Source organism: Gymnoscopelus braueri, assembly GCF_963280865.1.
Source record: "Gymnoscopelus braueri genome assembly, chromosome: 17".
Classification (NCBI taxonomy): Eukaryota; Metazoa; Chordata; class Actinopteri; order Myctophiformes; family Myctophidae; genus Gymnoscopelus; species Gymnoscopelus braueri.
The window spans coordinates 40564769-40579638 of record NC_137617.1 but is presented as its reverse complement, the minus strand read 5'-3'; the positions used below and the strand labels follow the sequence as shown (position 1 = coordinate 40579638).

The following is a 14870-nucleotide window of genomic DNA, read 5'->3' as shown; positions in this document are numbered from 1 at the left end:
CGTGTGCGTGTGTGTGTGTGTGTGTCTTTGTTGGTCATATATACACAGTGGTGGAAAATAACTAAGTATATTTACTCGAGCACTGTACTTCAGTAAAATGTTGAGTTATTTTTACTTCACTGGAGTATTTCCAAGTTGCAATACTTCTACTTCTACTGCACTTCATCTCAGAGGCAAATATTTTACTTTTACTCCACTATAATTATTTGAAAATTTTAGTTGCTAGTTACTTACGAAGATTTTGATTATTATAACAAAACCACTTTAGATCTATTTATTTTGGCAATTTGAAAATAGCCGATCTACAAGCTTGTAGATCTGCTATTTTCAAAGGATTTTTATGCATTTGAATTGACTTGTGAAATGGGACCTTCTGCATAATCAGTACTTTTACTTTCAGTACTTTAAGTATATTTTGATGCCAATACTTTTGTACTTTTACTCAAGTAAATTTTGATTAACGGATTTGTACCTTTTCCACCATTGTTCATACATGGCCTTGTGTGGATTGAAGGCAAGTGACAGTTTTTGCTACTGTTTCTTGTTTTTCTTGACCACAATGTAATCTAGAAAGATAGCATGTTACTTAGATAGATCCCAGGTTAATAGTTTACCTGGTGTCCTTTAGTTTCGATGTGCAGATTATTATTTTGATAGTATATTGTTTTAGACTGATGCTATAGGTTCAAATAGCCAAAGTTTAAATAGGGCTGAAGTGGTTAATTTATGTTTTGTAACAATAATACAAATCTACAAAGTAACTAGTAACAAAAGTTTTCAAATAATTGTAATGGAGTGAAAAGTACAATATTTGCCTCTGAGCTGTAGTGGAGTAGAAGTAAAAGTTTAAAAAATTGGAAATACTCCAGTAAAGTAAAAGTGTCTCAAAATTGTACTTAAGTTCAGTACTTGAGTACATGTACTTAGTTACTTTCCACCACTGCACGCGTACGCACTAAGCCATGAGAACCACTCAACCTTGACCAAGTTGTAAGGACTAGTGCGATGATTACACGATAGTGTTGGGTGTTCCCCACCTCCGCTTTGTAGAAAGAAGCAGGGTTCGATTTTCTGTGAGAGGAATGTGGGGAAATCCAGCCTTTAGATACCCCGCCACCCTCTGGTCATCCATTTTTTGGGGGATATGTTTCATGTCTATTTCTGTTCAGACTGAATACATGCATTTCCTTTTGGGAAATGTCAACTGTCTGATTTGTTTGATATTAAGAAAATGCCCGTCCCTCCCCCTTCATTTTTTATTTACAAATCAAACCGTGTCTGTATATCGGTGGTCCAATGTTCTTAGCCTGGAAACCAGACAAATCTACCACAGCAAAAAAAAAAAAGATATTAGTCTGGCCATGCCAGGCTACAATGTTCTCACTTCAACCAATCCGCCCCCTACTGCTACGTAGATTACAGCTAACAACAGCAGAGCTGCCACGCACCTTGGCAATTTGGATAAAAGTGTTACTAATAATGATCTTTTAACTATAGTGAACACTATGCTACTGCTATTCTAAACCCTAAACCCTCTTGATTCTTTGATGTTTTCCCAGGCAGATGATGGTCGCTCTTTTGTTGTCGTGTGTTGCAAGATTTTACTTTTGTTTCTTTAACCCAGTGGTTCTCAACCTGTGGGTCGGGAGGGGGAGGGTCCTAGATGACAGTGAAGTGACAATTTAAGGACATTTAAGACCTTTTTAATACCCAAAACTATACTATAAAAACTGGTCAAACATTGGCCAAATTCAAGAAGGAGGATCTTTTGGGGAAAATATCTGATCAACAGTACAGGCTCACAAAGCTCCGCAATGCGAGGCGTTGTAGGCTTGTAGATTGGCTATTTTCACAATATTTATTTGTGGAACCGAGTCAAACTACAATTCCAAGTGCTTATCAGGGCGGGGGTCCCCAGTTCAAATATGGTTATTCTGGAGGGGTCGCGGCCTGAAAATATTGAGAACCACTGCTTAAACCCAGTGGTTCAAAGTGGGACCCCCAGGGGTCCTTGAGGGATACCCAACTAAATAATTGATAGTTAGGAACCAAATTGACCCTTACAGTTCTGTAACTCCAAGAGTGTATGTGTACATTTTGTGCACTCTCAGAGTTATGGGGGTCCGTAGCCTTACGTAAACCAAACGGCGGGATCCTTCAGATTTTTTAAAAAAAGGTTGAGAAGAACCACTGCTTTAAGTGACTAACAGCGACCTCAGTCCCATGAAGGTGTGCGTTCACTAGGCTACAGTATGCATCGTGCAGAACTTTCTGCTTTTAGACATTTACCTTTCAGAGGTGTCTGTAATGTAATCAGAATCATCTTTATTGTCACATCAAAGGTTTACAGAAGTAAAACAGTGGGTGAAATTCGTTTTCTTTAGTTCCCATCGTATCGTTATTTCCATAGAAAAAAGAAAGGGAAGAAGAAGGGGCTGGGGAGGGTGAAAGGAGATCAAACAGTGGAGAACAAGTTAGCTTAGTGCAAGCTAAACAAGCTAAAACAAACTGTAGCTTTAGTGAACGCAGCCCAGAATCTGTCCTTCATTCTTCTAACCATGAACAACTGTTTGACCAACTAACTGACACACACACAAACACACACACACACACACACACACACACACACACACACACACACACACACACACACACACACACACACACACACACACACACACACCCACACACTCACATACTCACACACACACACACACACACACACACACACACACACACACACACACACACACACACACACACACACACACACACACACACACACACACATAGAGGAGCGTGTTGCATGCCGACCCCCTCATAACCACTCCTTCTGCTCTGCTTCTGTTCTCTTCTATCTCTCTCTCTCTTTCTTTCTTTCTGTCTTTCTTTCATCCCTCCTTCTCTGTGGACATCACATCACCAACGCCTCCCCACCTCCATCTTTCTCTCTCCCTGTCATCCCTTCTTCCTCCCTTGTACCTTCCATTACCTTACGTACCTTGTGTCTCTGTCTGTTTTTTCTGTTTTAACCCCTCCCTCCCTCCTCCTCTGTCTGTCTCTCTGTCTGTTTTTTTATGTTTTAACCCCCCCTCCCCCCTCCCCCGTTCTATTGATTAATATTCTCAGCTGTGCTCAGGCCCGTGCATGAGGCTAACGCTCACAGCGGATTGGCTGTAGCTGCGTGCATGAGGACCGCCGGGGGCCCAATCAAACGCAGGCAGGAACAGGAAGTGGAGCGGGAGACGGCAAGCGCCCGCCCACAGCAGGGGACTCACAGGTACCACATGACTACTACACCCCCCACCCCCCCACCCCTCCCGTGCCGTGTCCGTAAGTGTGGTGCCTGTCCGGAAACCGTGCCTCGAAACCCCCGCCTCCATCGGGTTGTTTTTGTGTGTGTGTCCAGCACTGCCTGTCCAAAAGAAAAAGCCAAAGCCTCAGGACCCCTTCGTATGTGTGTGTGTGTGTGTGTGTGTGTGTGTGTGTGTGTGTGTGTGTGTGTGTGTGTGTGTGTGTGTGTGTGTGTGTGTGTGTGTGTGTGTGTGTGTGTGTGTGTGTGTCCTACACTACGGTGCTTGCCTGCCCCGAAGCACTTTCAGTACCCTCATATGTGTGTCGTCCCAGATCCCGAGACCCCTGGCCTTTTGTATCCGTATAGCACTGCACCGTGTGTGCGTGTGCGTGCGTGTGTGTGTGTGTGTGCGTGTGTTTGTGCGCACGTGCGTGTGCGTCTGTGTGTGTGTGTGTCCACGCACGCACTCACCCGAGTACATAAACTTCCAACTTCTAACCTGTCGTGTGAGTGAGTGTGTGTTGCAGTGCAGCAAAATCTTGCTTTGCTCCGCCGCTACTGTGAGAGAGAGAGAGAGAGAGAGAGAGAGAGAGAGAGAGAGAGAGAGAGAGAGAGAGAGAGAGAGAGACATAGGCTGTGTGCTGTGCTTCTCTGTGCTGCTCTGTGTCTATGTGCTCGCTGCCAAAGCTTCTGGCTGTGCTGCTGGCTGTGTGCTGGTTGCGTACTTTATGATGCAGAGTAAAAAGTCCTCCATGCTAATTGAACTCAGAGCAGAGAGTGAGTGGAAGCCGCACTCTCTCCCTCTGAGTTACAAATGGTTAAAAACTCAAGCCGAGGATTTCACTGTGCGCCTCGTTTTTTGTCTCCCCCGCGGATAACAAGACGCCGCGGTGTGGTTTGCGGTGCGGCGCTCAGTCCCCGGTGCGTTGTGGATAACCGGGCTGACGATCGCCCCCCACCACCCTTACGCCTCGTTTCCACACAGCTGTGTGTTCTGTCCGCAATGAAGTTCAGTCCATTCTGTGGAGAGTTTTCTGTCATTATGAACGTTAGGTATCAACAACAACAACATTTGAGCGATTAACACATTGCGTGCCAAGATCTACACGAACCTAAATAATTGCGCAGCGTGCCAGTCGCGTAGATCTACACGTGGTCTTTTTTTTTTTTTTTTTTTTTTTTTTTTTTTCGCAGGTTCACATTTCATTGTAGGTCTCGCCACGACACATTTCATTGTAGCACACCCGGAAATGGAAATATCCGTATCCGGAGATTTTCGTTCCTACCCGCCTCCGCTCTAAAGCGGAAACTAAATCTCCATTTTCTCGGTTGTTGTTTTTCTCCTCGCTGATCGCTGTCCCTGCAGTATAGAGGGAATATTGCGTGTCGAACACAGCTGTGGGGAAACGAGGCGTTTATAGACCCTGTTATAGACATTGTGTGGGTTTGCTGTGTCTGGTTTATATGGAAACAGGGTTAGGGTTGTACAGTATAAGGAGAGATGAAGATGAGGATGAGGAGCGAGGGAGGTATAGCTCAGCACTCTGTGCTTTTATTACCTCCCTCTCTCTCCTCTCGTCTATTGATCAACGCGGGGCCCTCTGATTTATGGCCCGCTGCTGCAAAGCCTGCTGGGTAATTACTGAGGCTTGGAGTAGGAGATGGTGTGTGTGGGGGGGGGGGGTTAATGTGGGGGATGGGGTTGATACTCTGGCGCGTGGCAGGCATGCTCGTGCACGTGCACACCGTCTCTCTCTCACACACACACACGCACACGCACACGCACACGCACACGCACACGCACACACACACACACACACACACCACACAAGGCCCAAAATATGCAGTGAACTGAATATATTGTACACGCATAGTCGCACAAGAGAGTGCATTGCACAGCAAAGTACACAAAGAGACATATTGCAATAAAGCTGGTCACAAAGTTACACAGACTTGTACATGATGCACGCACACACACGGTCTCACACACACACACACACACACACACACACACACACACACACACACACACACACACACACACACACACACACACACACACACACACACACACACACACACACACACACACACACACACACACACACACACACACACACACACACACACTAGGATGCTGCACTGTACATAGGCAACTGTGACACACTTAGGAATGTACACATGAAAACACGTGTAAAAGTAAGAGTAACATTGACGCTCAGGATTTTTGCGTGCAACAGTGAATTCTTACACACACACACACACACACACACACACACACACACACACACACACACACACACACACACTAATAAAGCAGCAGACAAACATAATCCCATCACCACATCGCTCCTCCCAGCCTCTTCAGACAGCGTCCATTAATGCCGTACATACATCATATCCTGCACATGCCAGCGCTATGTAAATCAATAAGGTGATATAGCAGCCGGAGCGAGGCCAAATGGCTCTCCGGGAGCCACATTCATCTACTGCCGTGATGTATAGCACCGGCACTCCGGCAGGCCCCGATGCATCTATAACCAGGCCGCGGTCGAACGACGCCAGTCGATTTTCCTATTTTCCCCCAAAAAATCTAGTCCCCCTCCCGAAATTGAATTCGGGGGCCACGCTTGAATTGGAGATGAGATGGGAGAGAGATGAGAAAAGTTATGTTTGGTTGTTTTTCATCGCCGCGAGGAACGATATTTATATCGATGACTCTTACGTCTCTGACTCAGCGAGGGTCGAAACACTGTTTGCTGTGAAATCTTCAGTGTTAATGGAACTCGGAAGAGAGTGCAAATGGAACCAAGTGGACCCGTATAAGGGTACGCTGTCATCATATAGAACAGTGGTTCTCAAACCTTTCAGGACGCACGTCCCCCAAAATAATAATATTCCACAGATCAGTTCCACAGATAAATACTGTGAAAATAGCCGATCTACGAGGCGTTGTGAGCTTGTAGATCTGCTATTTTCAAAATGTTTGCCTCTTTCTTAGGTATTGCTTGACAATTTGACCAATGTGTCACAATGTTTTATAGTATAGTTTGTTGATTTATTTTGACGCAATAATGGTCTTTTTATTTTAGTAGTATTAAAAAGCTCTTAAATCTTAACTTGTGCAGTATACCCTGTATACACTTGTGCAATCTCTTCTGAGTGAAATGAACCCTCAGGATGTTACTGTGTACGATCACCACACACACACACACATTCTCATCAGACTGATGCACCCGCAAGGCAAAGAAAACCGCATGCCTGTTTTATTTTTTTGTGAATGGGTTTTGTGTGTGTGTGTGTGTGTGTGTGTGTGTGCGTGCGTGCGTGCGTGCGTGTGTGCGTGCGTGTGGGAGTGCATGTGCGCGAGCGAGTGTACCTGCATGTGTGCCGGTCTGTTTATCCTGAGTGCGACTGTGACCTTCCTCTAATGCAGTAACTCAGCCTGACGTCAGAGCAAAGCTCCCGCTGGGTTCTGATTGGCCCGCCCGGCTTGCTGGCTGATTTGATCCCGCCTACAAACAACCCCCCTCCTACCACCTCCCTCCCCCCCTCCCCCCCTCCCTTTCCTTCTGTCCTCTATAGTGAACAGCCTGGCCCGGTCCAAATACTGCTGACGCCCAATCAGGAGGAAGAAGACGAGGACGACATTGACGACACGGCGCCATTGCCTCGTCAGAACGTCGCCGCCCCCCCCCCACCATCCCTGGGCCTGACCCCGCCCCTGCATCCCCCTCCTCCACCTTACAGGCCCTCTCCCACGTGGCCCGCCTCTGCCGCCACCACGCTCCCCCTCGGCCCCCCGCCGCGTAGCCCCCGGGGGGAGGAGAAGGAGGGGGCGACCAACGGGAGATGGGAGATGATGGGAGGAGGGGGGGACCGGCAGGGCGAGGTCGAGGAGTCCGGGGTGAGGCTGTGCGACCTGCTGCAGGCGGGAGGGGTCAGCGTCAGACCCTTGGGGAAGCACATGGCCATCTCCCTGCCCTCCCTCCCGCTGCGTCTCTGGGACGTGCCTTCGCCGCACGGCGCGCCGCAACACACTGACGGCCAGCAGGCGGCCCGTGGCCCGGCGTGGTCGCCCGTTCCCCCGGCGCGATCCCCCCTTCCCCCTGCGCGATCCCCTGAACCGCCGCGCGCCTGCCCAGAGACCCTCCGACCGGACACCTTCCGCCCAGACACCTTCCGGCCAGAACCCTTCCGCCCCGATACTTTCCGTCCAGATACCTTCCATCCAGAACCCTTCCGCCCCGACACCCTCCATCCAGAACCCTTCCGCCCCGACACCCTCCGCGCCCGGCTCCCGCGCCCTCCCCCTCCCCCGCCGCCTCCGCCCCCGCCACGCCCTCCCCCGCCCCGCCCCGTCAGAGTTCTCGGGGCAGCAGCAGCAGCAGCAGAGGAGGCACCTCCCGTCCCCTCTGTGGCAGGCCCCTCGACCCGGCGGCCCCTCTCCTGCCGGCGCCAGTCCAGCCCCGCCGACGTGCCATTGGCCGAGCCACGCCCCCACCACCCCCCCTCCGCCGCCCGACCCGGTAGTGGAGCGCCACTGGTCGTCCTGGAGCCTGGACCGCCCGGACGCCGTGGTGACGCCGTACGACACGCCCCCGGACCGCTGCGTTCCCATCAGGCCACAGCAGCAGCAGCAGCAGCAACAGCAGCAGCAGCAGCAGCAGCAACAGCAGCAGCAGCAGCAGCAGCAGCAGCCCCCCGCCAGCCAGGACTACGCCTACAGCTGCCAGTCGCCCCCTGGGCACTACGGCTCCCAGCATGCCTCTGGACAGCATGACCCCGGCGACCGCGAGGACACCGACCTGACAGAGCTGGACTCCCTTTACCACGCCAGTCTGCAGGCCGGCAGGACCGGTACGGTATGCATGTTTGATTGTTTTGTCCTGAAATGTATCGTCTTTTTTTTACTAAGAAGGCACTCCCCAAGACACCTTTTTCATGGCAGCCATATTCAGCTCTTTTTGACTTCAAGAAGCAAGCGAACCCCACGCGAGAGAGAGACAGAGAGACACAGAGCGAGACAGCCATTTATCTTTCCGTTCCCACAGAAATATACTGAGAAAATTGGCACATTTTTGGGCATAGTTACCCTTTCGGTTATAATGTATTCCGGTTATAATGGAAACATAAGCACATAACTTCACACATGGTTCCAGAAAGTTTCAGGATGTGGAATGTTCTGGGTTACCCTTCATATTGGAAAAAGTTGACATGAAACACAAAGTGTGAAAAACATTATTCATGTCAGCTGGTCTATACGCAGCCACATAATGTATGTATAAGTAGAGAGGGAGAGGGTTATTGTCGGTATCAGCCGACAATAAGCTGATGCCAACAATGCGCTAGACCCCTGGGAGATCGATTGCTGAGGTGAAGTACCACACCTACCATCAGCTCCCAGTATTTACCGCACGACATGCCGTGTCGTGCTACTCATACGCTGAGTTGGCGGTACCCGGGATCGAACCCACGACCTTGTGGGCCAAAGGCGAGAGCTCTACCGACTGAGCTACCCGGACACAAATGTATGTTGACATCCATCCTTGCTTATGTGTGGTGTGGTTTTGACATCTCTCCTCGTGTGTGTGTGTGTGTGTGTGTGTGTGTGTGTGTGTGTGTGTGTGTGTGTGTGTGTGTGTGTGTGTGTGTGTGTGTGTGTGTGTGTGTGTGTGTGTGTGTGTGTGTTGCAGACTGGAGCCCGTCAGAGCGGCTCATCTCCAGGGTCTCCACCCAGCCTCGCTCCCAGACCCCCAGTGCCGACATGGAGAGGAGTGTGTACGGGGCAGACTGCTCCACCAGCACCCCCACCTACCTCAACAAGGTGGAGCTCCACTCCCTCTCTCTCTCCCACATTACATTTACACACTGCCATTTTTAAACATAATCCCTACAGCCAGAAATAGCCGATCTACAAACTCACAACGTGACCTCGCTGCGACACGCTGTGAACTTGTAGATACTTGTAGGTACTTGTGCACGACACCAGTACGCAACCAAGTATATATCAGGCATAACTCTGACCCCAACCTAACCCTAACTTCTAAGGTTCTTAAAGTAGGCCCCAGGGACCCTCAGGGTTCATTGAGGGGGTTTCAAATGGACCTTTACGGGTCCATTTGGTTCCATTTGTGCACTCTCATGGGGGTCCTTGAAATTGTAATGTTTTAGAACCAGTGCACTATATGCCTAATCAAACAATTGGCCCTCGCAAGTACAGTAATATACGCACACAAACACACACAGTTTAGTGTTTCTTTTCTCTTTTTTCAGTTTCCAATCAGGTGTTGTCTCTCCCCAGGCAATGGTGTCACGGGAACTGCGTCCGGGGGCGGAGCCCGCCGGTGACGGGGACCTCCTGCGGCCAATGGGACGCAGCCTGAGCGGCACCATGGTGGGCTCGCGCCGCAGCCGCCTGACGGCCACGCGCAGCTTTGTGAGTTCCTGTGCCTTTCTTTTCCCATGTGGCTTTGTCGCCCCCTTGTGACCTGGCTGTGAACCTGCAGCTTCTTTTTATACTCACTCCTCAGCAGTGATGGACAAAGTACTTACTTAACCCCCCCCCCCCCCAAGTACTTGATTTAAAGTATAGATACTCCCGGTCAAATATTACTCAATTACAAGTGAAACTTTGCTCTGTCAAATTTGTACTTGAGTTAAAGTGCTGGAGTACTTGCTTAAGAAAATACTTACTGTAAGTACCTGCTTTTAGAAATACTAAAGAAATACTAAATACTAAATAAGGAGAAATTACAAATACATTTACTATTCTTTATATCAAATCTTTGCTGTAATGAAATGTAGACACCCCCCCAATAAAATAATCGCAAGATTTTCCAGAAATTTTCCAAACAAGTCTCAATAATAGTGAAAATCTACTAGCTCCCAACACGTTGCAATGTTTAAGTGATGTGAGCTTGTAGATGGGCTATTTTCTCTACATTTGAAATACTATATGGAATAGCTAATTCATAATGTACTTTTACCCTTCTTGGAATGTAATGGAGTCAAAAGTACAATATCTGTCTGTGAAATGAAAGTTATAAGTATCCGAAAATATTAAGTACACAAGTAAAGTGCCGTGCCGCTACTAAAAACATGTACTTAAGTACAGTACTCAAGTAAATGTACTTTACTGTCCACCACTGCTTGTCAGCACCTTGTTGCTTTTTCTGTTCTCTCCCAGCCCACCCCAGCCCACCCCCACCTTACTTCACTTGTCTGGGTTTACTTCCTCTTGCCTTGCTTTACGATTTCCTTGCTCTCCTGCTTTTTTTCTTCTTTTCTTACTTTCCTTTTCCGTCGCTTTCTTTCTCTCTCTGGCTCTCTCTCTGGCTCTCTCTCTGTCTCCCTCTCCCACTCTGCCTCTCTCTCTGTCTCCCTCTCTCTGCATCCCTCTCTCTGTCTCTCTCTATCTTCGTCTCTGTCTGTCTGTCTGTCTGTCTGTCTGTCTGTCTGTCTGTCTGTCTGTCTGTCTGTCTGTCTGTCTGTCTGTCTGTCTGTCTGTCTGTCTGTCTGTCTGTCTGTCCATGTGTCTCTTTCTGTCTCTCTCTCTCTCTGTGTCTCTCTCTCTCTCTCTGTGTGTGTGTGTGTGTCTCTCTCTCTCTCTCTGTGTGTGTGTGTGTGTGTCTCTCTCTCTCTCTCTCTCTCTCTCTCTCTCTCTCTCTCTCTCTCTCTCTCTCTCTCTCTCTCTCTCTCTCTCTCTCTCTCTCTCTCTCTCTCTCTCTCTCTCTCTCTCTCTCTGTCTCTCTCCATGTCTCTCTCTATCTCTCTCTCTGTGTGTGTGTCTCTCTCTCTCTCTCTCTCTCTCTCTCTCTCTCTCTCTCTGTCTCTCCATGTCTCTCTCTCTCTGTCTCCAAGGTGAAGCAGCCTGATGTCGTTGCCTCTCCTTGCTTACTTCCTCTTCTCTGAGCCTCCTCCTGTCGCTATTCCACCACTGTCTTCATCACCTCCATCATCTTCATCATCACCTCCTCATCACCTCCTCCCTGCACTGACCCTACAGGTAAACACTGCATTGAATGATGCCACGCATTCAATGCACCGCACGTCTTTAGATCAAGTTAAAATTAGTTAAAATGTCCATACAGTATATGTTCACCATCACTTTTTCATGTTTAATTTTTTTTTCTAAATGTTTCAACATAGCGGATCTACAAGCATATCTAGCAGAGCCACAAGCTCACAACGCATTGCAAGACACTTGTAGATTGTCTATTTTAGAAAATCCGAAGTACAAAATAGGGCTTAAGTGGTAAATGTGTATACTCCCAGACGAGTGTAGCATACTGGTCCAGTTGTAAACTCTCAGAGTTAACGTACATTCATACTCAGGATTTCACAGTGTCCACAGAGACATCCTTGATGCCAGTTCAAAGCCATAGTCAATCATTCCCTTTAGTTTAGACTGAAGCTTTTTTTGTCAATTCGTCTCTGTCAGGTGGAAACCTCATATGTCCAAAACTGTTACTTTGTGTGTATACTGTGTGTGTATATATATACACACACAGTGGTGGAAAAGCTCTCGCAATTTTTAGAAGAAGAAATCCGGAATTCAAAATTGACTTAGTGACTGAGTAAAAGTACAAAAGTATTGGCATCAACATGTACTTAAAGTACCAAAAGTAGAAAGTATTCATTAGGCAGAATGTTTTCAAATGTATACAAATATTTTGAAAATAGCAGATCTACAAGCTCACAATGTGTCTCATCGCGACGCATTGAGAGCTTGTATATCTGCTATTTTCAAATGGCCGAAATGTATAGGGCTGAAGTGGTTAATGTATGTTTAGTAATAATAATAAAAATCTACAAAGTAACTAGTAACTAAAGTTTTCAAATAATTGTAGTGGAGTAAAAGTACAATATTTGCCTCTGAGATGTAGTGTATTGTAGAGTAGATGTAAAAGTACAGAAAATTGGAAATACTCCAGTAGAGTACTTATTTACTTTACCCCACTATATATATATATATATATATATATATATATATATATATATATATATAGCTTGTCAAATGACACCATAGGAGTGCATAGCCTCTGTGGTTTGTTGATATCCTGTGACTCGGCATGGTTTCGGAGTGCGGCGCCATCGTATGACGAAATATAAAGAGTGTAAACATCCTACAAGCGTTTGCGGCATAGTGATGCTTTGAGTGGTAGGATATTCAAAGAAAAAATAACGCACATCCTCGGTTTTTGGGTGCTGAGCCATACTGCAAAAACAGAATCATGCAAAACAAGAGGGGGGCTCGCAACTCACTTTTCAATGCTCCAATTCCTATTCACAGCAGCAATACTGCCGTATTGCTGCTGTGAATAGAAATTGGAGCATTATAAAGTGAATTGCGAGCCCCCCTCTTGTATGGTAGGATAGCCACAACTGTGCAAGTAGACCATTTTCAAATTTGTCAAAACATATTGCCATACGGGGGACCTTGGGTTTGACTAGTAACAGCACATCTACAAGTCACATTGCGTTGTATGCTTTTACATTTTGAACAAGGGACTTCTGGTGATTAGTAGTTTCGTTCCCTACCTATGTTAAATGCACTTATTGTAAGTCGCTTTGGATAAAAGCGTCTGCTAAATGACTGTAATGTAATGTAATGTAATGTAATGAACAAACTTTTGAAACATTTTGAAAAACATATAATGAATTGCCCAAAATAGGGACACTGATGTTAATGTGCTTAACATACATTAGTTATTAAATTGTGATATGATAAAACTTATATATACAGTATATCAAACATATCAGACTACAGTCCCAAGCACGCACGCACAGATTTATGGAACCCTGCCTTGCCCCAAATCAGAGCCCTGTGTGGTACTGTTTTCATAGTACCACTCCCGCTGGCTTTCTGACCATTCCTGCCTGCGCCCACAATGGTTTCAATTTCTGATCGCCGCTTCTTCCACCCACAATAGAAATGTAAGTGCCGTTTAGTCTTGCCTAATCCTGGAGTATTACCGTCTAGTACCGCATAATCCCGGAAAATTTCCATTTAGACCCAAAAACATTACAAAAGAGAAACACAGAATGTGAGAGAGAGTGCGAACACTCGCACACCCGTTCGCAAGAGACGGAGAGATAGTGAGAGAGACGGAACGAGAGACAGAGATACAGCCATTACAACACTATACAGTGGGCTGGACTTCGTTGCTGTCAGGCAACTTTTCATGTTCTTTTAAAATGTAACAGTTTTGGACATGTGAGGTTTCCACCCGACAGCAATGACTTAATGCTTGACAGTAGGTTATTAAATAGAGGCATTATGCTCATACCTGTTGGGATCAATGTTTAGAAATTACGTTCTCCTCTGCATTTAAGATAAATCAAATCTGTTCACGTCAGGCTAAAGTAAAGCACGACCACACATGCTTCAGGTGCACATACAGTATCTGGTTTATTGCGGTACGGTGCAAGATTATTATTTTTTGACCGCCCATTCCCACCTGCAGGTATTTAGCAACTGCCCGCTCCTGTAAGATTTGCGTCGGCTGCCGCGGGACCCACGAGATCCCACTCCCGATGCAGCAACACAAAATAAATGCAATGATTTTCCCTTGCTGTCTCAACACTTACATCTAGTAAATATGCACTCACTGAATTGTTTTTTGTATTAGTCAAGGGAAATGAGCTCCCTCATATTTCAACTATGATAATAGAGCATATTGTTTTAGCTAGTTGAACAGAAATCCAGAAAATTGTTTAGTCGAATCAACTAACTATAGAGCAATGCCTCATGTGCGCATTGCAGGAAATATACAGTTTCTATAGCTATGCAAAAAGTGATGAAAAAATGAAACATTTCCAGCAGCTTCCTCGCCATGTCCCATTATTTCACCTCCATTATGAATGACACTAAACCCACACTTCTATTCTGCTCTGTACTGCTCTGTCCTGTTCTGTCCTGTTCTGACCCGTCCTGTCTCTCTGCTGCCTCCTGCAGGAGCAGTCCAGCAGTGCAGGGACCTTCTGGCTTTGTCTGACCGGGGTCAAGCGGCCCTCCGAGAAGAGCCCACCCGCCCTCCTCCACTGATGTCTACGACGAACCCCCCCCCCCCCCCCTCCTCCCCCCAAACACGGCTCAGGAGGCTCACCGCCTTCCCCCCTCAACTCACGTCCACGCACACACACACACACACACAAATACATAAATACATCTACACTGACACAGTCCGCCCCCCCCCCCCCCAAACTACGCACGCTCTGCTTAGCCCCCCTGCTCCTTGCCTACGTCCCGGCCCACCACCCCCTCTAGTCCTCTACTCTGTCTATGCAGTCACTTCGACCCCCGCCCCCTTCCCCCAAAACGACGCTTAAGCTGCGGAGCCCAATCTACAACCTTAACCCTTAACCGCCCCAACCCTTAAGCCTAATGTATGCTTCGACGCGCGACAGTATCTTGCGCCGAAAGCAGCGGCCCTAGAAGCTCGCGACGCGTTGTGGGCTTGCAGGTCCGCTGTCTTTGGCGTGCGATACCGCTGTGCGACGAAGTACGAAGTATGAATCGGGCTTTACTTCCCAGGACTGTTGATTCCTCCCCTTGGGTCCTCTGGCTTCC

The 14870-nt window shown here is 47.4% G+C and overlaps 1 protein-coding gene across 1 annotated transcript in view; it reads left to right on the top strand.

Annotated features, from left to right (window-relative positions):
• The window catches only part of LOC308105144 (ubiquitin carboxyl-terminal hydrolase 54-like), a gene marked incomplete at its 5' end in the record, with an annotated part of 76490 nt that extends 62078 nt beyond the window's left edge, over positions 1-14412 (top strand). The window contains 7 exon segments of the mRNA XM_080455776.1: positions 3130-3280; positions 6881-7817; positions 7819-8155; positions 8992-9122; positions 9600-9734; positions 11159-11303; positions 14256-14412. Of these exon segments, the coding sequence (XP_080311902.1) occupies positions 3130-3280; positions 6881-7817; positions 7819-8155; positions 8992-9122; positions 9600-9734; positions 11159-11209 (1742 nt within the window). The 3' untranslated portion in view covers positions 11210-11303; positions 14256-14412.
• Positions 14413-14870: the final 458 nt, after the last annotated feature.